The sequence below is a fragment of the Leuciscus leuciscus genome (genome assembly GCF_965113295.1).
Source record: "Leuciscus leuciscus genome assembly, chromosome: 8".
Taxonomy (NCBI): Eukaryota; Metazoa; Chordata; class Actinopteri; order Cypriniformes; family Leuciscidae; genus Leuciscus; species Leuciscus leuciscus.
The window spans coordinates 24608466-24634483 of NC_138732.1; the positions used below are offsets into that span (position 1 = coordinate 24608466).

General features: G+C 38.0%; 1 protein-coding gene across 6 annotated transcripts; it reads right to left on the minus strand.

Annotated features, from left to right (window-relative positions):
* arhgef37 (Rho guanine nucleotide exchange factor (GEF) 37) lies at nucleotides 1–23782 on the minus strand. 6 transcript variants are annotated; one of them, XM_082178167.1, is made up of 14 exons: nucleotides 23435–23782; nucleotides 20060–20448; nucleotides 17970–18268; nucleotides 17279–17408; nucleotides 16385–16532; nucleotides 16044–16243; nucleotides 15772–15902; nucleotides 11767–11871; nucleotides 11357–11470; nucleotides 9339–9656; nucleotides 8492–8620; nucleotides 6342–6537; nucleotides 5139–5311; nucleotides 1–2687 (listed from the first exon to the last, which is right to left on the minus strand). In XM_082178167.1, the coding sequence occupies exons 3-14, from the start codon at nucleotides 18255–18257 to the stop codon at nucleotides 2478–2480; spliced, it is 2142 nt and encodes a 713-aa protein (XP_082034293.1). In that variant the 5' UTR covers nucleotides 18258–18268; nucleotides 20060–20448; nucleotides 23435–23782; the 3' UTR covers nucleotides 1–2477. The 6 variants fall into 6 exon arrangements, with proteins under 6 accessions (XP_082034293.1, XP_082034291.1, XP_082034292.1 ...); XM_082178165.1 differs by having other exon boundaries at nucleotides 20036–20448; XM_082178166.1 differs by having other exon boundaries at nucleotides 20036–20448; nucleotides 23423–23782.
* Nucleotides 23783–26018: the final 2236 nt, after the last annotated feature.

Genomic DNA, 26018 nt, shown 5'->3' on the forward strand with positions numbered 1-26018 from the left:
CTTGTTCACGTCAGTGTTTTAATCTGCTGGTCACAAATAGAGCATTCCGATGTCAGGCAGAAGATTTCAGCCAAAGCTGCTCGCTGTACAGCTTCTCAAAATAACAGCAGACATGTGAAGATATGAGATGGATTTCAACAGTTCTGAAGGCTTAATTCAAGACTGAAACAGTTCAATTTTAGAGTGGACATGAGGAATAATAAATAAATATCTCTTCAAAGTCATATGTGCAGATGATGCAATATTCAGGGGGTAGAATCACCAGGAGGAAAGCAGCTGGGAGATGGATCCCTGGTTAAGGCGATTGTGAAGATCAGATGAATAATACATGACTCTGTTTGGGGGATTAATCCAACACTGAGTAAAGGTAACTTCAAAAGGAGTCTTCACAGAGGATGCTCTGGTGCCTCTAGTGGACAGCAGATGCAACTGCAGGCAGACAGTTGTTTATGACGGACACTGCAGCAGATCCTCTGCACGTTTGAATCTTTCAATAAGTCCTTCATCACAGAGGTTATGAAGTAAGCAACACAAGAACAATGCAGTTCGGAATCTGCATGCAAGCAATACAAATAGCTTAACGTTTCAACATCATTACAGTGTCTTTGATATCCACCACCCAGTGGCTCCAAAGAGTATTTGGACATTTAAGACGCAATTAAAAATGTATGAATGTCATTGCATTAATAAATAAATATCAATCCAACCAGCACATGCAAACAAATCATAATCATGTGTATTTCATCACATTTACTATTAACTACTAATGTTTGACAACTAGAAAGTATCACTACACTTTATTTTATAGTACATGCACTTATGTGTACTTACAGTGTACTTACCTAAGAAGGTACTATGTAATATAAGGTAACTGCATGGGTTAGGGTTAGGTTTAGGGGTAAGGGCAGGGTTAGTACCTAGTTATTAACCAGTTAATACAATTACTATAATAAGTACATAGTATGTACATGGGGAAAAGGACTGTAACATAAAGTGCTCTCCTTTTTTGAGTGGTCGACTGATATAGATTTTTAAATGGTTGATAGCAATGCTGATATTTTTTGAGAGCAGGGCTCTTTTATATCAACCATTTTTTCAGGCCAATGGTTGATATAAAACCGATATATATAATATCATACAATTTAATGTAAAGATAGTAAATATCACATATTGCAATGAAATTTGTATTTATTTGATGTAATATTTACTAAATTGTAAGTATTTAGAAAATGTATCAATATGAAAAAAAATGACCGAACTTAATTAAAAAATAAACCTGCAAAATAAAAAATGTATACTTTAGATAGCAACTTCTTGATTCTCTAATCATATTATAGTATTTTTCACAAAAAGGACGTAAAACGTAAACTCAGTAATCTGGCAAATCTGTGCGCACTGGGAATCATATTTTCTCAAATAAAGACCTGCTTACGGTCATTTTATATGTAGCACAGCATAGTTTGAAGTGAAGAACTTAAAAGTTTGTAGTTCATGCGTTTCCAGTGACAACATAATTCTCCTTTCCGCATCCAATTTGGAGAACAGGAGATCCTAAGGCATTCTCATCACTGTCAAAATAAAAGTCTGCCAACATTTATCAGGCAAACAGAAAAACTCTTCAGCTGTTGCAAATATATTTTTTTAAAATGACAAATGATTGGCATAGGCAATATATTGGTCGACCACTTTTTTTGCCTTAATATTGAACCATATATCTATTGTTTAAAAATGTTCAACATCACAAACTTCTTTATGTGAAAAGTACTGCTTGGTGTTTTTATGATATCAGTTGGATTGATATTGTGTAATCTATGAATTATTTTATAGGACAATTAATTTGTGTCCTTATGTGTCCAACTACTTTTTAGATCAACTGTAAACATTTAAATAACAATAAAACTGTCCATCAAGTATTACTAAAATGGTGCAAAAGCAATAATTTTGTGAGAATATTTTGTAAAAGCTTGTCTTTAAGTCTGCATGTTAGTCATCTCAAGTAAGCTGTAAACCAGTGCAAAATATGGATAAAATCCATATTCTCAGTTTCTTCAATAGTAAGACAGTGAAGCAGACAAGTTAGTACCAGGGCAGCCAAAAGCATAATATCGACGGACGGCTGAGGTGTTGATCCAAGCGGTAAGTGCAGGAAACGGCACACTCCACCAGTAGCTGTGCGCTACAACAGCATGTCTGCATGCCCCTGCAGCTCTTCTCTCATTGGATAAAACTATCTCCCACAGTAACAGCCCTGAGCAAAGCGGAGATCAAGTATATGGACGACCACTCCACAGCAGGGCGCAAGCACCACTCCAGTACATACGCCAGTCAAATGACGCATCAAACAGCAGCCATCCGCCCCCCTCACGTATGAAGAGCCCTAAAGGGAAAGTGCTTCTCATGGTCTGTGTGTTTTTGGATACTGGCTAGCAGACTCATAGCAGCAGCAGATGATGTTTTGTCAGGGATATTATCCACAGCTAGCGATAAGGGAAGGTGGGTGAGGCGATCACAGCAGGGAGGACGGCAAGGTAGTTGGAGGGGACGTAGCCTCTCTGGCCACGCGTCTCCACCAGACTCCATTCCTTGTTTCCACGCTTATCGTGAGGCTCCACCACCCGCACCGGCTCACCAGCCCTCAGAGAAATCTCCCGACTGCTCCTCGCAGTGAAGTCATAGCCCGCATACACCTGCAAATGGAGAACGGAGAGCGTTTCAGTCTGATTGGTAATAAGAGGACTTATTTTCTGTGAGTTCTGAGAGTCAATGGCTGCGTTTACACTTGGCATTAACATGCGACCTGTATCTGGATGTTGTCCACATACACATTGAAAAGGTAAGCTTAAACGCGCTTCTGATCGGAATGTTATCCGATCAGCGTGTCCAGGTTCGGAGGTAACCGAGGACGCATTGTGATCGGATCTCAGTGTAATGTAAACGCAATCCAGCCATCGTGTCTGCATTCATAGGTGGACGTCACACAAAACCCCGCCCACTGTCATTATTCCCCCCTCCTCTCTCCAGGAATTGCTGCACGTAGCTGTGTGGTTTTGCGAAACAGTCGAATGTACAGTACATCGCAAATATACTGAAATGTTTGCCTTCGTACCCGAAAGTTGCAGAACCATTCATTTTCTGTAAAGAACGCACATTTTTCCCAGCACAGCTGGCAACGTTCTCAGACCCATACGTTTCTCTGTGCCGTTTCCATTACGGCATCTATCCACATTATTAGCACTTGCAGCCTCTTCATCCTCTTCATTCTGCGAGATTTGTAAAATGTCCCCCGAATGAAAACTGGTTTTAAAAGAAAACCCACCACTTCAGGTTGACTTTGCACCAGATCCATCCTTTTTTTTCTTTTCTTTTTTTTCCCGTGGGAATGCGAGATCCAATCTGTTATCCAGATACAGAAGCCACTTGATAAGGACAGGTGTAAACGCACCGTGTCCTGATTGGCTTATGATCCGATCTGCTTGATTGGATCACGGTGATCGCACGTTAATGCCAAGTGTAAACGCAGCCAATGGCAAAACCCACACAAATGGCAAAACCGAATAAGAATTCTGTCTAGAGAATGTATGTGTTTTTTGAGTGCTCTGTCCAGTATATGCAACATCTTTTTAGATTTGAAAGTTGAGTGGTATTTAGTGTTACACAATGTGCTTGAGACATGTTCAAGTGTTAAGAGTGGGATGTTTATGATATTACAGCTCATAAGAGAATAAAAATAGCTCGGTGGAAAAAAGAAAAAAATGAAAGGATAAATTAGAGGAAGTGCTCCCCCCTGTGGCTAATACCCATAATGCTTTATGAATCATGTTCATTAGTGGTGTTTGCTAAGGCTAGCATCACTATTGATCACACCTTCTCCCAGGGATTTGAACAAATCTCTAGCCCTAAAAGTTGAATGAAAAAGTTGCAGCAGCAGATCTATCCTAATATCAATAACATGCATTTAAAAAAAATAGGGAGGGTATTCATTTCATGCCGACTTTACACAAAGTGATATTGGTAACAAAAAATAAAATAAAAAATTCATTAACTAAAAAGACTAACATAAAACTAGACTAATATATTTGGTAACACTTTATTTTACAGTGTCCTTGTTACATATGTTACATGTACTTACCATAGTAATAACAGTATGATTTATAATTACATGCAACTAACCCTCAACCAAATCCTAGCCCAATAGTAAGTACATGCAGTTACTTAATATTACTCAGTACTTAAATATATAATTACACCTTAAAATAAAGTGTAACCATATATTTTAATGACTAACTAATAAATAAAAATAGACAAACTCATTTTAGTTTTGAGACATGGTATATTTGTAATTCATAGCATAAATGTCTAAATAAATGAAAAGAAAAATCTATTCAAGAGAGCCCTAAATCATATCTAGGGAGATCATTTTTTGCCAATAAGCAACGTCATAAATATGCTAAAACCCCCCCAGAACACCACTGTGGCGAGTTCTGCATGGGCAAAACACTCACATTCTCTTCACATTCTTTTCTTGAAAAACAATGCTTTGTAAACGCAAAGTTATAAAAAAAATCCACTTGAGACTACAAAAACTGGATATATAATTGATCTGGGAGCTGTAAATGTTAGCCAGTCGTGTTTTCTCACAAGCTGAAAGAGAATTTCTGCACTGTCACAGTCACAATGATAAACAACCTGTGAAGGTTGTTCAGAAAAATGTCACATTTTTATAGTCACAAAAGCAGTGTGTCTCCCGCAGTCAGAATCTGCCTCCCACATTATGCTTTCCTAAACATGAAGCCACAATGATATGGAACCATTTGACTGTCAGATCAAGCAGATGACTGAATCAGAGTGTGTATGTGTGGGTGCCGTGTGTGTGCCGCGAGTGTGTGTATATGTGTGTGTGTAGGTGGCCGTGATCGAGTATATCACTTCTTCTGACAAGGAGCGGCAGTTCATTTCTGTTCTTCCAATACTGAATTCACAAATGCGGAAATGTGTGATTGATGATCATGAGATACGGAAAACCTGCCATCAATCTCAAAAGGTCTCGTTCTGTTTGACACACGAATCAGAACCAGTAACTAGGCGGCCTTATGACCCGTCAGTCAAAGCGCATGTCTGTGCCTGTGTGTGTCACTCACCTGGAAACAGGGCGTGGTCACGTGGTTTAGGAGCGGCTGGGCTCCGGGTGTGTAGGAGTGCCTTCGGGGTCCTGGACCGGTGGGCACGACGTTCAGATGAGGAGACTGTGGAGGGTCAACGGTCATCTGGTGGTAGCGTGTCAGTTTTGAAGCAGGCACATATCCCCTCGGGCCTGAAGAAAATTAAAAACAAAGTCCTATCAAGACACTCAAATCCGCATATTTAAATAGTTTTATTCTGCAGATTGATGAAAGCGGATTTGAAAGAGTGCTTTAACTGTACTTGACCAGCAGATGTCAGTCATAACATTACCAAAGGCTTTCCACAGCAATTGTTGTACTGGTAATACTATCTATACTGGGTATATGATATTTTTTATATATACTTACATAAAATGAGACCCAGAATGATCCCAGAACAACATTCCTGTCCAAAAACATAGTCCTAACCCTATTCCTACCCCTAAACCTAACCCATAATTTATCCCTTTAAATCAGAGGGAAATGATAGAGGTGAATAAGGAGTATAGAAGTGTAGAACCCACTAACCCGTGTTGTTAGCCTGAACTTGACATTAACTGTAAACCGATACCTAAAATCTGACTGGCTGATTTATGTTCACCTCTCTGGGTCCAAGGAACGTACTAAAATCAAAACATTAACTACTAAGCAGTGCAACAGAAATGATATGAAAAGCAATTTTAGACAAAATATGAATGTTTAAAATACATTTAGACTATGTTCTCTAGCACCACTTTATTTAAACAGATTAACTATTATTACAGTACACCTCCATTATTGCCATTAGACCTAATCTTTCCATTTTGTAGATGCCACACGCTATGAAAATATCACTGCATTAAAGTAAGTGTAATTTGTATTATCAGATGGTTTATATTTTGCTTTAAAGCGGTTTAATCAGATGGATTTTATATTGCATTAGAGAATGTGAAATCTATGTTGGCAGAGGGGTTGTTCTGAGCATTAAAGCAAGTTTAATTTAAGAAAATACCCTTTTTTTGCATTTGCATAACTATTTTCCAATTTGTTCTTAGTTCCATTTGCATGCAGAATATGAGAGAATCAAATGGATCAATCTTGTTCACCCAATAATACATGTTCAGGTATAAACTGATTCCAGCTCAGTTGTCTTTAAATGCACTATGACTTAATTCTCCACAGTTTTCCACATGCCAGTTTTACCTCCTGCATCGACCAGCCAGCGGCGACGGTCTCCTCGCGTGTCCATCTCACTGACGACAGCTACCAGCTCTCCCTTACTGAGGGTCAGGTCAAGGTCACGGGTGCCCACCACAGGGCCTGTCAGCTGGTAGATCTTCTCCGAGCCATGCTTAGCGTTCAGAGCCTTGAGACGCTGCTCACACGCGGGACTGGGCGGCTGAGACGTCACAGACATGAAACAGAAAAACATGTTTTATTTAGTACCTAATCAGATTTAACGTGATATTGCATGCAGCTGAATAAATTACATTTAGAATGAAAATGTACATGAAGTGCAGTAATTACAGTGCTGGATCACTTTGAACTGAGAAACTGAGAGAGGAAATGAACATGATAGGAAGATACTCCAATGATTTACATCAGTGATCTACATTTTGATCCCTTTCAGGAAACACGTAGTACTTCTGAAGATTACAGGCCATCTCTCTGTTTAATCCTTCTGCCTTCACTCGAAACTTATCAGGACTGATTTCTTAGTAGGGCTGCGCGATATTTGGAAAAAATTACATCGCGATATATATTGCGATATGAAAACAATTTCACCAGATGACTTGAATAGCACTATTTGGAAAGAATGAATCATTCTAGAATGACTGAGGTGATTTTGTAATGAAGTAAATCTGCATAGAAAGTAATAAACAAATTAAAAGCAGGATATAAATGAAATAAACAGTGCTTTCATTTTTTTCAGGTAAATCTAACTGTATTCAGGTACAGAGTCAGACATTGAATAATCAAATGTAAAATAACACTGCATAGTCTTCACTGTATAAATTAAATACAATTAATTTAATGAATTATCTTTGTTAAAGCAGCAAAAGTCATTCTTTTTTTTTTGGTGTTTGATTAACATCGGTGACAAACAGCTGCGAGTATATTATAGGGTATATTAAGACAAATGCACGAATCCAATATAATGAATGATATGCATCCGTTTTCTTTCTCAATTGTTTATAACACATAACCGACTGTTTATGAGGATATTCACCTTGACGGGCATTCTAACTTAATTTTGAATTCTTGTGCCCGTTCAAGCTCAGAAATAAGAGAAAGCACTGAACTTTGTGTCTGCCCGGCTCTGTGCGCACACAGAAAACAGCGCGCAAGTTCCAGTCTTCTTGTGCTTGATGTTTAAACTTACAGGACTTAAAAACACATGAAAATGATAAACTTTCACTCTATGATGGTTAAACTTTGCAATTAATCCGCGAATCACAAGCGTTACAGGCCGGGGAGCAGCTGGCCCGTACGGATCATGAATCACGGATCAACTACGATGCCTATTCTTGACATCGCACATCCTGCGATGTGACTATCGTGGATGCGCACATCGCGATATCGATGCTAAAACGATACATCGTGCAGCCCTATTTAGTGATGGCAGACATGATATTGATTAGAACCCGAACTCTGAGACTCTGGGTAATATCATCTGTTTGTGTCATTAGCTGTAGTGATGGTCTAATGCCTATGACATGTTTCATATTTCATTCTTCTCTGTCTGTGATGTCGTGACAATGGTGCTGTCTCTGCTTACCTTGACAGAAGATTATATTAAAATATTTACACAACATGAAATCATAATGGACTCTATTTAATGTAATAAATGCTTCTAGTCTTAATTTCCTTGATTAATCAGTGAACATTAGGAAAAAACATTCATCTCTTCTCAAACAGCTTTTCTTTTCTGATAATTAATCTTGACCCATAAATATCATAGCTTGGTTTTCACAAACCAATCAAGTTCTGAGGCATGATCAAGCCCCGTCCCCAACATTTTGGTCAAATACACTACCATTTTGACCGGTAGTATATTTTTGCTGTAATTTGCGTTTGACTAAATAAAAAGCAGCTGTTTAGGGCCACCCGTAATTCAGTAACCCCAGGACATGACATATTTTACTACGGTATGTTCGAAATTAATGGATGAATTGATGTAAAACACATGAGGTCTAAATTAAATCAAGATGAATGAATGGCTGCATTTAGCTATGGTTGTATTCAACACTGTCCACAGGCACCGTTAAACTGCAGTAAGGGGACAAAGTGTCCCGTAGGAAGATGTCTCCACCCGGCAACAGACAATAGTGCGTCTCTGTGTTGGAACTGACCTGCACAATGGGAGCATTGAGCTCCTCTTGAACACTCTGACACAGGCTCTCCATCCTCCTCGAACCCTCCAGCACCGAAGTCTCTGCCCACTTCCAGAACTCACCAGCTTCCAAATAACTGTGTGGGAGCTGCCAGGAGACAAGAGAGCAATTCATAAACACTGCCAGCCTACAAAAAGCTAAATTTAATAACACTTTTCCAACCACATGCTTGCAGTGTTGTTCAGTGGTGGATAGAATGTTCAAAAGTTCCTGAAATTGATAGGTATTCAAGTGTAATCATGAGGATGACACCTTTGTACCTAAAGAGTGCATGTTAGTACCTCAAAGGTACATATTGGTACCTAAATGGTGCATATTAGAACCTTTTAAAGGGTAGCGTCCCAGTGAAAGCTTTTGTACCTTTTTTTCTGAGAGTGTCGTTTCTGATCACAGTTTTTCTCATCATAGTTGCCCACTGTAGTTTGGTGCAGGTGTCAGAAACGCCCTGTCCTTGCAGCAGATCTTTGTTTGTGTGTGTGAAGGAATTCCTGGCGCTGTTTTGACCCCTTTACACATTTGATAAGATCTTAACGAGTTCTCAACTGGTAAAAATACCACATTTAGCCCAGTAGGCAACATTATTTTGGATGTTCGGGAAGTTCCCAAATGTAAAATTTTAGATTCAGTGTTAAAAATGACAGTGTGAATGCTAAGTGAACCAGGACTAAATGTATCATTTGGTCTTTTGGTGCGAAATAAAAGAACCACGAGAACCAAACCAGAAGTGTGAACTAAAACTCACTGTATTTTGTCCTCAGCCTTTAGTAAAACTTTGAGTATTTTTATCTTTTCCTGTAAAAAGTACCTGATGGGTAAAACTGGTGGCGAGCTGCTCCATATCCGCCGCCAGGTCTCTCTGCAGGCAGCTGAAGGCCTCTAGCGTGGCCCACAGGAGCTGAAGGGCTTTCCCGTTGAACTGCGGCAGCTCGGTCAGCAGCAGAGTGTTGATGGTCTTGTAGGTGTTAGCTATAGCTTGCTCCTCAAAACTCAGGTTACTCTTCTCCTCGATTAGCTCATAGTCCAGGAGCTTGTCTTGACGTTTGCGGATGAGGTTTCGTGGTCCTGCCATCAGTTCTTGCAGTGAGCTCAAGGGCTTAAAGACTAGTGTCTTCAAACGACTCTCCTGTAAGTAGCAGCAAAAGTGGAGGAAAATAGATGTACAAATTAAGTTCAGGAGGCAAGATACAGTACAAGAAATGTACATGGTTAATTTAATCAATAACCAACAACCGATCGATGATATAATTTTTTATTTTTCATTTTTACACGTCACTTTAATGCATAAACCACTGTCTTCCTCTCAAATAAGAAGCATACTGCTAAAAAGGGTGCTGTGTGTGACCATTTCAACCATAATTTCAGTGGCTGGTGAACAGTTAAAAGATCTTGGCACAATTTGTATCCCTACATGATACATGGTGTTTTTGCAGCTGTATTGGTTCTAGCAGGGTTAGACATTGATGAATGGAGAAAACTAAAGTGGCGAAAAGAGGCACCACAGAGAAGAAATACGGTGTCATGACAAATGTTGGTGATCCAGACTTTAGTCAGAGATGCCATATTTAATTTGACATGTACAAAAATGAGGCAGTGAGGGATAGAGGTACAGTGTGTAACAGAGAGCTGCAGGAATGAGTCCTAAAACCTGGAAACGAGTTAACATATTACTTACGGTTCAATTGGTTTAAAGTCAATGGGGTTTTTTATACGTTTTTTTTTTTGTTAAATGCCAAAATAAGGTCTGTAGTTCACACAAACTCAAGATATTTTGAGGTTTTATCTTACAACATAAAATACATCAGTAATCCCCTTTTATGATTTTTTTAAGGCTTATGTGTCTTGAAAAAGGCGGTTGCTAACAAGTGCTTAAATGGGACTACAGAGGTTGTCGGTAACATTAAGGGCCAGATTTACTAACAGCTTGCACCGGCACAAACCCTCTTTTGGCGTTAAAAAACTACTGTCAGGATTTACTAAAGACACATAATGAAAAATGAACACTGAAAAGGCGTGGACAGTTATTTTTGTGCCTGACCTTGCGCTCGCCAATTTACTGGTGTTTGCGCACTATTTATTTAACTCACAAAAAAAGCATGTCTTAAACCAGACGCTAATTTGCACTCCTCTTGGTAGATTGCGTTGGTCATTATGGAAATGGCTGCGTCTGTGTTCCCTAAATATCATCACGCTGAACAGGTAAACTCATCTACTCACTATTCCGTTTTTACTGTCTTGTTTGTTGTTGTTGTCTTGGAAAGCACCGGTATTTTAACTTAAACTAGCTTGAAATTCATAACGTGTTAATTGTGAAAGTTATCTTAAACAAAACATGTCAGTTGTTGGTCACAGAGCTTATTTTCTGCAATTATCCAAAAGTCAATGGGAAAATCCTTTGGCCTATTGTGATGCTTATATCCGGTTTGCCTACAAAATTACATCATCCCTGTACCACTCCAATATGTGTAAATTAATATATGTGTTAAGCTCATGCACCTGGGTGTTGATTGCTCAGTCATAATCTCCAAGAAAAAAAAATTAACATGACCTAAGACTTAATTTTTTTAGGTACAGTACAACATATTGAATAGTCATTCTGTCCATTCACCTCCTTGTTTCATTCAAGCCAAATAAAATGACGTATACTCAATTAAATTAAAACTCTTATTCTAATTTTCACTAGAGAAGCTGTAAAGCTTGAAGATGTATACTAAGGATTTTAAGTTTCCCTCCCAAAAAACACAACTTAGTTTGAAAGATTCACAAGAACTAAATCTCTCGGAATGTTCCTAAAGGATGTGAACTGTAATCTCCTTAAGGTCTTACATATGAGGGGTAAATCCACTGTCTGAGTGCTACTGTGATTTCTTTAGAGAACAAGGCAGTTTTCTCCCCTTCCAGATCGAGATCAGCTTCCTCTGGTCTGCAGCTGAGGAACCGCTGCACACAGAAACAGAGCTCAGACGGTTAAATAAATCTTTACAAACACTCCAAGTGCACAGCCGTAATCTCAACTTCACAATTTTCAGAAACCCCTTCCATCTACCCTGGGATCAACCCTCACACATTATTTTCCTTTCATTCACCAGCTGGAATAACAATGGAAAATGTTGAAGAGTTTGATCCATGGGCGTACTTGACTTGACATTGAGGGAACACCAAAACAAACGAGAAGATCAAATCTTTAAGTTAATTTGTAACTATAGCCATTAAGGGAAAGAACAGTAAAAGCAAACCTGTAGATGGTGGAGATAAGCCTCCATGTTATCATGAAGCTCTGAGACGCCCCTCTCCAGGACAAAGAAGAAGCCGGCAAGAGCATCATATTCTTCATCCTTTACCTATGATGGGATTGATTTACAAATCATCACTTAAGAATTATTTGTAAAAAGACATCTTATGTGGCAATGGTGTCTGATGCTTTATGGAAACAATGTGGTTCTTTCAACATGCCAAACATTTCTGTTCCTTTGTTTACACCAAGCATTGTTCTTCAGTGTAGGGTTGGGTACCGAAACCGGTATGTAACTGGACCGAATCAAAATGCAGATTTTGGTGCCTCATTTCGGTGCAACTTAAATGCCTCAGCTGTCTGTTGAAATATTTGCTCTCTGGTTTTCCGAAACGGACATAAGAAGCATCATCACCGCATGTGATCGCTAGTTAACCCTTTGACGCATATGATTGTTCACACCGGTGTGATTAGAATGTTCAGATCGCATGATCATCAACTTCTAAATTCAAATTTGCGTTCGCGCATTGGCTGGCGCTGAGCCAGAGACAGACGCTCTCATCGCTGTCATATTATATCACAACTATTCAGTGTTTTCAACCACATAAGGTTTATGTTAGGTTTCAGACATTTAAATACACATAAGTACTAGTAAAATAACATTTATAGTTTGTAAAATACACACTGATGTCTATGGAAGAGGCAATAACAATCCTTTCAATTATAAATTGATGACGTGTTTAGATAGGCTACACATTGTGTAGGTAACTATAAAATTGACTCTGTTCTTCTCAGACTTCACCAGCCACTTTAATGCTCACCTTGTGCAGGACATGCAATAAGTCAGGAGAGGTGTCGTATTTGGCCAGAGAAGGCAAAAAATAGTGAAAGAATTGCTGAAATCTAAAGCTGGTTTGTAGCATACCGAATACAGACTACTTTGCTGTTATTAGTACTGTGGTGTTATTTAGTGTTAAATTATTGTATTTGGGTTAGGTGGCTTAGGTTTTATTGTGAATTTGTTATGTAAATTTGTTGTGTTTTTTTTTAGACTACTTATATTTATATGAATTTCTCACATTTTGAAATAAAGAGTTTGAACTAGAAAAGAGATCAGATATTCTTATTCGCCCTGCTGATAAAGGGGGTTCGATTGTTGTAATGAGTACTGATAAATACAACTTGAGTATAATGTCCCAACTTAATGACAAAGATTGTTATACTCTATTAACTCGCAATCCCCTAGAACATCATAAAGCGGAGATTGATCAGCTATTGGAGAAGGCACTATATAGGGGTTGGATTACTGAAAAATAAAAAGATTTTTTAACTGTAAAACATCCTGTATGTCCCATGTTTTATGGACTTCCCAAAATACATAAATCCCTTATTGATCCACCACTCAGGCCCATTGTGTCTAGTATTGGTTGTCTAACTGAACCTTTGTCACAGTACCTCGACTTCTTTTTTGAAAAAACATGTATGTGAATTAGCATCTTTTCTAGGCGATACATCTGACATATTGAGACTTTTGGATTTGTTTGAATGTGATCATGATTTTATGCTGGTGACATGTGACGTGCAAAGTTTGTATACATGCATTCCTCATGAAGCAGGGACTGAGGCATTACTACACTTTTTTGAAAGATGGGCCACTGATATAGCTCCTCCCAATGAATTCTTACTGACATTGTCGGAAGTCATTTTAACAATGAACTATTTCCAATATGCGGGCCATTATTATCTACAGAAGCGTGGGGTCAGTATGGGGAGTTGCTTTGCACCGTCGTATGCATGCCTAGTAATGGGTTTATGGGAAGCAAAATTTATTGGTAACCCTGTGAACAACCTATTCCTCCCTAAAATCCCTTTGTGGAAGAGATACATTGATGATGTTTTTTTCATTTGGATGGGGACTTTGTTTGAATTGGAGAACTTCATGGCTTATATTAACTCTACCACATCCTTTTTGAGATTCACAGTAGAACACTCCATAGAAAATATTAATTTCTTGGATTTGACTATTTACAAAAATTCCCAAGGAGGTTTAGAAACATCGATCTATCGTAAACCTCTTAGCAGAAATACCCTCCTCAGAGCAGATAGCCATCATCCGAAACAACTTATTAAAAATATTCCTATTGGCCAATTTTTACGGCTTAGAAGAAATTGTAGTAGCGATGCCGAGTTTGAGCAGTAGAAATGACAGAGCGCTTTCGTAATAGGGGCTATACTGAAAGCGACATCTCCGCAGCCTATGAACGAGCCAGATCGACGCAACGATCACATCTCTTGATTAAAACCAAACGCGTCTCAAAGCAAAGACTTTGCTTCTCCACAGATTTCTCTCATATTGGCGGAGAAATAAAGCACGTTATTGAGAAACACTGGCACATCTTGCAGAGCGATCCAGCTCTTAAAGATATATGCGCAGAACCGCCGCGCATTTATTTTCGCAAACCCATGAGCATCCATAGTAACGCAACGTCTATTATTGTTGATGCCTTGTTCGAGATGCATCGGAGCAGCGTGGACCGATCAGAGCTGCGGGAGTGTTTGGAGATCATACGACTCCTTGTGCTTTTTGATCGCTTTCGCAGTGCTTTGATTTCATGTGCTGATCGTTCTGCGAGAAGCCGATGCATCTCGAACAAGTCTGGTGTGTTTGTGTTTGGCGCTGCCGCACGCGCGTTGCTGGGCAACATGATACGTATGCAGTGACGTAAGATATAGCTCTGTTGTGGTTCTCTGGCCGGTGGAAACGCAAACCGGTTCTTAGTAAGCTCGTCAGTCGAACCAACTCCGAACTGGCAATAGCTCCAGCTCTGAACCAGCACCCGGTTCTTGTTGGTGGAAAAGGGGTATGAGAGATAGATAGGTTGGTTCACACGACTATGAGCCCTCCACTAAAACCTACGTGGTTGCCGGCTCCTCCTTTGGGTTTCTATAGATGTGCATTGTACTCATTGCTCTAACTCAAATGATACAAAGCAATTTTTCCATCCTCAGTCAGGTAAAAAATACTAGATCAATTATTTTATTAATTGTAACACCACCCACGTGATTTACATGTTGAAATGTCCATGTGGTCTGGTGTATGTAGGTCAGACTAAACGCCCCCTTAAATTACGCATTGCAGAACACAAAGCAGCAATTCGGAACCGTAATATGGATTATGCAATTGCGAGACACTATGTACAAGCTAATCATGGCTCTAATGCGTCCTTAAAATTTTGGGGTATCGAAAAAAATTCTACCCTCCCAACGAGGTAGCGATATAGTCAAGTCCCTACTTCAAAGAGAGGCGTTCTGGATTTTCACTCTTAATACAGTGGAACCTAATGGTCTTAATGAGGAACTGGGCCTCTCATGCTTTTTATAGTTCACATTTTGAGGCACATGTATACATGTTTCTAGCCGATCTGTATGTATATTTTGACATTTATATGTTTAAAAATAATAATAATAATAATAAAAAAAATAAAAAAAATGTATTCAAATTATTTTATTTAGTTTTATTTTATTTATTATAATATATATGTTTTTCTTCTCTTGGGTCTACACCTGAGTGCTTGTATATGATTGATTAATTGATGTACCACACCCATCTAGGCCTGTGGCCAATGATTTGAATTTTTGATTCTTTAAAATCTGTACATCGTTGCCATTGATTATTTGAATCTGAAGAAGACGCATGGGCCACGAAACGTTAGTCGTTTTGTACCAATAATAAATTATTTAAAACTTTGTGTGCTCCGGTCCTGTTCCTTGGTCCTAGCTAGACCTTGGGTTTCCTCTCTTGACTTATATTTATATATTTACTCTAAAATGTTAATATATTCAATTTCAAGAATTATTTTTTTTTTTTTTTTTTTTTTTATAAAAAAAGCCATTCTTTAATGTCATTCACCATCGTTTTGAGGCTCTCTTTTTTTTTTTAAGTATCGAATTTGGCACCGGTATCGAAAAAAAACCAAACGATACCCAACCCTAAATGTTTGTCAGTTACCTTTGGCACCATTCCTGTCTCATGCTTTATGTACTGGCTAAACCGGGCCGTCTTCTTGGCAATGCTGTGGCCACTGAGTCGATTGATCTTGTCCTTGATGGTCAGGTTCTCGGTCTTCTTGTACTTGTCAGCTGTGACAGTCAGAGAATGAGGATAATCAAGCAAATGAAAACCTCAAGCATTTCATTCATGTTTTCATGCTATTATTAACAATGGATTTGCATACTTTGCTTCGGTAAGCTTTGCTGTCTAAATTGCGTGCATGTTCTCACCGACTTCACGGAAGCGTTTGTATTCATTAATCCTGCAGTTGATCTGGACCGCAGTGTGAGCGGTGTGCTCCAGGATGAGGTAGGCTGGGTGTTGGGGGTCTGTGTGTTTCTGGATGGTCTGGAGCAGCAGGGGGTAACGGGCGATTCTCTGAACCGGCATCACCAGGAAGAAACTCAGAGTGGACGCATTCACATCAGGACTGAAGACAGACGGGATCAGGGGTCAAAAATGGAAGGAATGTTGGGTAATACACTGGTGTATTTGTATAGGAAGTCATTGTGCGCTCAAGGAGTTGTTCGAGACATACACAACACAACATGGTTGTTGTTTATGAACTTACGCAGATGACTTGATGATTCGGATCATTTCTAACCACAGGGCCTCTTTCTGTTTGTAGCTGTTCTCTAGAGCAGTGATGTTGTTGTAGTTGGCAAGATATTCCTTATAGGCCATCTCTATATCTTGAGACAGACTAAGGAAAGAGTCACCTGAGAGAAAGAACAAGATACTTTAATAATAAAAAAATGTATAATATAAAACAAGATTTACATCTTTTCCATACAACATACAGTACACTACCGTTCAAAAGTTTGGGGTGAGAATGATTTTTCTTTTTCTGCATTAAATTTATCAAAAGTGACAGAAAAGACATTTATAATTTTTCAAAAGATTTCCATAAAAAAAAAAAAAAAAGGTTTTCTTTTGAACTTTGTTCATCAAAAAATCTTGAAAAAAGTCTCATGGTTTCCACAAAAATATCAAGCAGCAATGTCTTTAACATTGATGATAAGAAATGCTTCTTGAGCAGCAAATCAGCATATTAGAATGATTTCTGAAGGATCATGTGACACTGAAGACTGACTTAATGATGACAAAAAAATCAGCTTTGCCATTAAAAAGAAAAAATGAAATTCTAAAATATATTAAAACAGGAAAGTTATTTTTCAATGAAATAATATTTCACAATATTACTGTTTTTACTGCCTTTTTGATCAAATAAATGTAGCCTAAGTCAGCATAAGAGAGATCCAAACAAAAGGAATTTACACACAACATTCTAAACCTCAAACATCATTATGCTCATCTTGAAATTCAAGTTCTAGATTCTTCAACCATGAGCTCAAGGAAAAAATATGTTAACCCGCAGGTGGGCATGACACACAGACAGCATGACTGAAATAACTGAGCAAATCGAAAGTGAACTGGAAATTCCAGTCTGTCTGGCTGTACTCACAGAGAGTTTGCAGGTATTTTGGGTCGCTGTGAGGTATCTGTGCCTGGTCCAGGAGGCTCAGGAGTCTGCTGGAAACATCCATCACTTCATCAATGTGCAGGAACATGTTCTCTAGGTTCGGTGGAGGAGGCTGCAAGGGACCCAATAATATATGATATAATTAAAGCTCGTTTACCTACAATGGTTATACATTTCAAATATGAGAGAAGCAAAATCATTTAGTCCCAATTATGAGCCATTTCTGCTTTATGGCCCATTCCCTCCTGGTTTGAATCAAATATGAATATAAGTATTATTCAATTCGATTGATTATTCTTATTATATGATGTCATTATTATTTTTTATTTACCTTATTTCTTTAATATTACTTCTTTGTATATTGTTTGTTGTTTATGTTTGCTTGTTTTTTGATCATGTCATAAGTTCTTGTTTTTATAGAAGTAGTATGTTGGCCTGTAACTAATGAAAGAACACATTTACTTAAAGTAGAGTTTAGAGGCTAATTGTTGTATTATTTGATTAGATTGTTAATGTGTTTATATAGGAATGATAGAGTGCTTCAATGGTATTCCAGTGATGGTGGAAGCAATACATATACAACACAGAAGGCAGTTGGTCATGTAAATAACAGATGTGTGGCACCTTAACAGATATTTAATGAATGAAAGTGACTACAAGAGAACTTGTGTACCTGGAGTTTCTGCAGGTTGCTGTTGATGGTGACTGTACAGAGCTGCATATGTTTCAGGAAGTTCCTCTCAGTCTGCACCAGCTCCTCTATAGTCATGAGCTGTCTCTGAGCAGCTCTCTCTCTGGCTGCTGTCTCCTCTGTTGCGGCCCGTGCCTTTCTCTCTTCTTCATTCTCTTCCTCTTCTGCAGGCTCTTCCAGGGTGTCGTTCATTTCTTTAGTCCCTTCCTTCTCCTCTATGATCTGGTCCTTTGCCATCAATCTTACATTTGCCTTCAGCGAATTCGCCATAGCAGGAATGCCTAAAATGCATAAAGATGGTTTAACAGCTTTTACATTTCTAAACAACTTAATAGGTAGCACGGTTTACCTGTCCGATGGTAATGCACAATATGTATATAACCCTTAAGATATTCAATTAGAAACTGTGTTGTGTACTTGCACAGTAAAATAAAGACTGTAGCTTGATTCAGTGTTATTTTAGTATTTAAAAGTAATTACAATTTTTGTAATTCTGTTATGTGTTTTTGCCATTTTATTAAGTTTATTCTGCTTTATTTGTATTTAATTTTCAGTAATTATAGTACAAAATTAGCCATTTTGCTCTGGAAACTAACTGAAATAAAGTTTTTCATCTAATATTTATATTCCATTTCAGCTTAATTACCAAGAACTTTTAAATAGGGATACACGATATTGAATAAAAACGATATGTGATATTCGATATGCGATACAGCTTAAAGTGTGTAAAAAACTTAAATTATATTTCAAATTATATAACCTACATACATGTTTCACATTCTTTTTGTCAGTAGAAAGCATTCCTACAACTTCTGAAAGTGTACAGCAGTTTTACTGTAGCATAAGTAGTAAGTGTCATTTTTAACATCAGTGTGAAACGGGAGTTTAGGCTTTCATAAGGCCTACATTAGGTTTACTTAACAGAAACTGAATAATCAAATGTAAACACAAAACACTGCTTAGTCTTCACTGTATGAATTAAATACATACTGATTCTTATTAAAGCTACAAAAGTTATTCAGTCAAGTGAGGGATTTTGTTCATGACACCAGTTATTGCAAGCCGTTATGATATACATATCGCGATATGTACATTTGCAATATTTTGATATCTTGCGCAGCTCTACTTTTAACAAATTTTAAATAATTTTAGTTAACAATCACTTGATTAGGCTAAAACCTACTGTTGGTTAGTAACACATGTAAACACACTTACTTGCACTCCCACTGACAGACACTGTGCATTTGAATAATTTGAACTCAAATAGCCAAGTCTTACTAAAAAATAATGACTTCCAATTGCTGTCTAGCTGCAATAAGTTGTCAGTGTGTAAACGCCCCTTAAAAGAATGCTGATCTTGGATTGTATGAACTGCATGAACTTCCCTTTTAAGCTCATTCATCACAATTATGTTAAAGCTGACCATCAATCAAGACTATTACACACATAAACCAGACTCGGCCATCACACTATAAGGACCACCCGTAAAGGGCTGAGTGCTGTGTATTGTCACCTCCCAGAGGGGGTGAAACACCATGTGTCTGAAGACTTGCACTTCCACGGATGATGCTATCAAAGACAGCTTTTGATTGCAATTGTAATAAAACGTACATGTATATATCCAAAAAAGAAACAAACTCAAATCAACTGAGGACAAAGTCTGACTAAGCAAACTTTTATGATATTTGCACAGTCATTGAAGATAATTAAAGGTTCATAGACCATCAACACCTCTGTTACAATTCCAGCTACACCCACAAGCACATAGAAAGATATGCAAGCACATCTATACACAAACAAAAACTAAGCACAAATTGCACCACATCCGTAGCCATTAATAAGGAAACAACACACTTGTAACAAGTGCTCAAGACAAGCACACTCAAAGTGAAAACCACAAACTCAGCATGTAGCGCAGAGCTTACGCTCGCTCACTAAGAGCTTTAACAGTGGTGCACTGCAGTATGGCAAACCCGTTCTTAAGGACTAAAGAAATGACAGGTTTACTACAAGAACAATCCCCCCCAAAAAAACAAATGCATAATTACCTTTACAGAATGGGAAAAACTAACCCTTGGAGTCTCTTGCACTGGAAAAAATGAGGTGTTCAGCTGGGGAAAGCCCAGGCCAGACTCTCAGACTGGTGTAAGTTTGTCCACTGAGTCACACTGCAGGGCCTCATGTGGCACGGGTGTGTGAGGGAAGGGGGGATGGGTGGGTCAGTTGGGAGGTGGGATTTTAGCAGTGGGGATCCCGGATAGGACACACACTTTAATGAATACACAGATTGACTGCAGTATCCATTGGGAAAGAAGTGACGCCTGTGCAGGATGAAGCTGATTGGATGGCAGGAGTTCAAGAACTGGTGTACAACACACTCAGCTGTGCAGCAAATGCAGTAAACAAAAGCCCCATGTGGCCAGGAAAGAACACGCCAACTTGAGTGAGTCAGAGGTCAGAGCTGTTAAAAAACAAAAGCCAACTATTTTAGACACATTCTTCATGATGTAAATGGACACAAAGTGTTTTTAACATTAAGATTTTAAGTAAAAATTTGCACAAATTGAGAATATTTAATCAAATAAGTAACACTTATACAAGTTTGAAACCCCATTGAAAATTTAGGATATTTTTTTTTACTCGTTTAGACCTTGAAATAAACTGAATTTTAGGATTTGGGATCTTGCACTGTAGTAAACACAAGCAAACTTGTCTTCACATTGTTATGCTGTTAATGTAATTAATAATGAGAAAAAATACTGATGTATATTGCAGTATGGAATTGTATAAGAATTTTTTTTTAGTTTTTTTTTTTAGACAGATCTCCATTTGTTTTAAGCTTTTTGCAGTTCAATAAAAAAAAGACTTTAAAATCTATAACTCAAATGCACTACAAGTCACTTTAGATAAATGGATGGATACATGTGCCAAATTTAAAGTACAAATATTCAGAGTAATTTCGCAATTAATATGAGGTTTGTACTCATAATAAATGTACATACACATAACATAAGTATTAGCCTAGATAACTTTGTTTAAAGTCATCAGGAAATCAAAATTCACATTTCCTATTTTTTTATGGATTGCAGGATATTATAAATGATTTAAATTCATGTGCTCTCAAAATCTTTAATCAAAATAGCTTCCCCTCCCTTTTGCTTTCTGCATCTCTTCTTCTCTGTTTACTGGCGTGAGGGCGGGACATCCTGTGACTCATATGAGGTTGACCAATAGCAAACCACAACCATCCAATCAATTCCCAGGGACAAAATCAAGTCTACATTCTTTCTTGCTCGAGAAGACGTTTCATTCAGACATATTTCACAATAGGGAAGAAAAGACTATCACAACTTTCATTTCATGCTGCCTTTTAACTAGTTTTAGAAGTATAGCATGTCACACTGCAGGACAATGCCTAAAGGGATAGTTCACCCAAAAATGAAAATGATGTTGCATACCCTCATGTCGTTCCAAACCTGTAAGACTTTCATTCATCTTCAGAAAAACAAATAAATATCTTTTGGATGAAATCTGAAAGCTTTCTGTCCTCCATTGACAGCTACACAACTAAGAATTTGACTCATCAAAAAGTTCATAAAGAGATCGTAAAACTAATCCATATGAATTGAGCGGTTTAGTCCAAAATTTCTGAAAAGACACAATCACTTTGTATGATGAAAAGATTGAATTTAGGCTTTGATTCAAATGTAAACATTAATCACCTTACACATCAGTTGTGGTAAATGGAAGCTAAAGCATGTTTGCTTGACATGTGAGTTAATTCTCGTGTTCCGCAGCACGTTTGAGCTTCAGCAAGAACCAATGAGGTTCATTCTCGTGTTACGCAGCACGTTTGAGCTTCCGCAAGAACCAATGAGGTTCATTCTCATGTTCCGCAGCACGTTTGAGCTTCAGCAAGAACCAATGAGGTTCATTCTCGTGTTACGCAGCACGTTTGAGCTTCAGCAAGAACCAATGAGGTTCATTCTCGTGTTACGCAGCACGTTTGAGCTTCCGCAAGAACCAATGAGGTTCATTCTCATGTTCCGCAGCACGTTTGAGCTTCAGCAAGAACCAATGAGGTTCATTCTCGTGTTACGCAGCACGTTTGAGCTTCAGCAAGAACCAATGAGGTTCATTCTCGTGTTACGCAGCACGTTTGAGCTTCCGCAAGAACCAATGAGGTTCATTCTCATGTTCCGCAGCACGTTTGAGCTTCAGCAAGAACCAATGAGGTTCATTCTCGTATGTTATGCAGCTCGTTTGAGCTTCCGCAAGAACCAATGAGGTTCATTCTCATGTTACACAGCACGTTTGAGCTTCAGCAAGAACCAATGAGGTTCATTCTCGTGTTACGCAGCACATTTGAGCTTCCGCAAGAACCAATGAGGTTCATTCTCGTGTTCCGCAGCACGTTTGAGCTTCTGCAAGAACCAATGAGGTTCATTCTCATGTTATGCAGCACGTTTGAGCTTCAGCAAGAACCAATGAGGTTCATTCTTGTGTTACGCAGTACGTTTGAGCTTCTGCAAGGACCAATGAGGTTCATTCTCGTGTGTTATGCAGCACTTTTGAGCTTCAGCAACAGGTTTGTTCTTGCTAGTCAAGAAGGTTCAGTTGAGCTTCTGTTTCTGTTCATATGGATTAGTTTTACTATTCCTTTGTGAAACGTCAAAGTGGCAGTTGCGTAGCGGTCAATGGAGGGAGAGAAAGCTCTCAGATTTCATCAAAAAGATCTTCATTTGTGTTCCGAAGGTGAACGAAAGTCTTACAGTGTAATCTGAGAGCTTTCTGTCCCTCCATTGACAGGTTTGGAATGACAGGGTGAGTAATTAATGAAAGAATTTTCATTTTTGGGTGATCTATACCTTTAAGGTGTCATGTCAACTGCACAAAACCTCAGACTGCAGCCTTAAGAGGGAAGTGGAGGTTCCGTGTGGGTATATTTTCTCAGTTTATTTATTACCATAACAATAAGAAAAGTACACTGTATATATTTAACATAGGCTATATTTTGTGATAACACACCTTTAGTGATAACAAAACAAATAAGAAAAAATGCAAATAAATTAAATTGGTTAAAATTAAAATGTGAACTCATACACTCAATCCTCACTTAGTCACATAATACAAAATTCCACATTAAACATCGTAAAACAAATAGTTCACTCAACAATAGAAATTATGCTACTATTTCCACACCCTCGTGTAAGTGTAACAGCTCATAAATCATTTTCAATACAATTAAAGTAAATGGTGACTGACTGTTATGTGTCATCTTAATTTTCCACGTAAGAAAGTCAGTCACACGGGACTGAAGCAAAATGAGCTTGAGTAAATAATGGCAGGAGTTTCATTTTGAGTGAGCTGTCCCTTTAATGTAATGTTTGAAATCTCGAATGTAGCATTAAATGTATGACACGTTTGCATCTCACCTGTGTTCTTACCTGTATTGTGTTTACAGCGGAGATTCCTCGGACGTAGAACACAGAAACATCGCAACTACGAGCACTTTAACGCTCTGCCAAGTTTAAGCCGACCTCGAAAGCGAGACTGACTGATGTTGCTTTTAAAACCTTGAATGCCACCTGTTCTTACGGTCCTCGCGCTCAGGAACAGGTTCACGCGCAAGGCCCTGCGTCACGCATTCCGATCATTCCGCACGAGTGGCTTAGTCATGAGAAATATGACATAATTTTTTTTTTATTCGCATATTAAATCGGACGAATGCTGCAGAGAGACATCTGATGCGTTGATTTCTTAGAAATGTTAGTAGCCACGCAGTAGTGGTAAACCAGCTGACAAACCGTTGTTATGGTAAAGGTTATCTGGGAAACAGAGACATCGCGTGGACGCCTGAAGTACAGCTACTGATCTCTTTCATGTTAGAGTCGGATCACTCTATCAGTGGGAACAGCTCAATGCTTATGGAATCAAATAGATGTACAAGTAGGCTACACCTCAAATTCGGTTTTCAATAACGTTTTCGTAATATTTGCAATGTTTTAATTTTATATTACAGGCTTTCATTTTATATACTGTGTGTGTATAAAACCACATTGCCAGTCAAAGGTTTGGCATTTATGTTTCTCATGGTCAATATCTTAAGTCTCGACTAAAAAATACGAGTTTTTTTCTTCTTTTCTATACAGTAAGATGTATAAACAAATATAGCTTACTTAAGAGCTGTTTCCACATACACTCCACTAGTGTGGGTTATAACACTAAAATAAAACATAGACATATTGGTATCACTTTACAATAAGGTTCATTAGTTAACATTAGTTAACTACCTTAGTTAATATGAAATAAGAATTAACAATAGGCCTACTTATTCAGCATTTATTAATCTTAGGTCATTAAAATCAAAGGTTGTATTTGTTAACATTAGTTAATGCACTGTGAACTTACATGGACAATGAACAGCTGTATTTGTACTAACAATCACAAAGATTAATAAATATTGTAACAAATGTTTTGCTCGATAGTTCATGTTACCTATGCATTAACTTGTTAACTAATGAACCTTATTGTAAAGTGTGACCGACATTTTTGAATTTAGTCCATTAAAATTTGTGTGAATTTTTTGTCCATCCTCTTACTGCCCCATAAACCAGACAATCTTACCACAGTTTTTTTTTCTTTTTTCTTTTCACATTTTCCATATGCCTTGCTTGTCATTTACAGAAGGCTTACAGACAGTAGATTTTAATAAAAGCACTAAAAGAAAAGGAAAATGCTATAAAATGTTCCCTATACATGCTAAACAGTTTACTTTTCCTACAACAGCACCACAAATCTTCTTAAATTGTTCTTAGAAAGGTCTAATTTTGCATCCAGTTGACAGGCTAGCCATGACATTTAACGTAAAGTAAAAAATGAGATAAGTCGTGACTACGCACATTTAATTGTCTGACATTTAGTGCATTCCACACATAACTCTTCCATGAATGCATGTTTGATTCCAACTCAGATTGGAACCGCTGGTTTCCTGGTTATTGATATTGGTGAGGTAAATAGCTTCTTCCGAGAAAAAACTATTCAACACATGAGAATGAAGGCACACATTATAGGTCAGTTTTACAATGCTATGGCAACAGATAACAGCCCAACCCTATCAAACAAACTACAGCACAGAAACATTATGTCCTCTAACCACCAATGCAGTCAACACTAAACAAGAGTAGAGTGATAAAAAATTGCTTTTTAAAATGAACATTATGAAAAATACTGTATATAATCATAATACGTTCCAGGCCTAAACAACAAGACATTAAATTACTGGTTTCTTTTGGTAATGATATCACCACTCTCCGCATACTGTATATATTTGATGGGAACATCTGTCTTTGGACAAAGTTAAGCAGAAATCCCTTAAGAGGGGATATTTTCTTTAATTTAGAATCATTCATTCAAAATGAGTATGGGTGAATCACTCACCAGAAAAGGCTAATTTAGTCCTCTATCTCCTGATGATCCCCATCATTTGTAGTGTGATAGCCAACAGCATGAGTCACCTTTGTCATTTATATTAAGTGCTGACCATTATGTCCTTTGAGCACTGGTAAATTAGTTTCTCACCAGGGGGTCAATTTATGTAAAAAGTCTCACCCTGACAGCCAATAAATGACAATAAACATCCCATGTTCCTGTATTCACCAGGAGGGGGCAGTATGAGCAAGTAAAAGCATTTGGAAGCAGCAGCGAGCCTTTCCTTAATTAACTGAACCAAAAAGAGGCGTGATTCATTTTATCAGGGGTTTATGTTTATAAAAAAAGTTTATGGAATATGATCGTCCATTTATTTTCATACGCTCCACTGATTTTCATACTCTGCAACAGGCAATAGACTGAAACCTATTCTTTTTTTTTTCTTTGTGAGGGTACGCCAGGTCCAATGAGTCAAGAAAGAATTGGCTACCTTTGAAGTTCAACTTAAAAAAAAAAGTAGAGAACCTGGACTAATGCACTCCAGGGCTCGTTCCAGCTCTCCCACATGTTCTTGCCCTGTATTTCACTATACCACATACA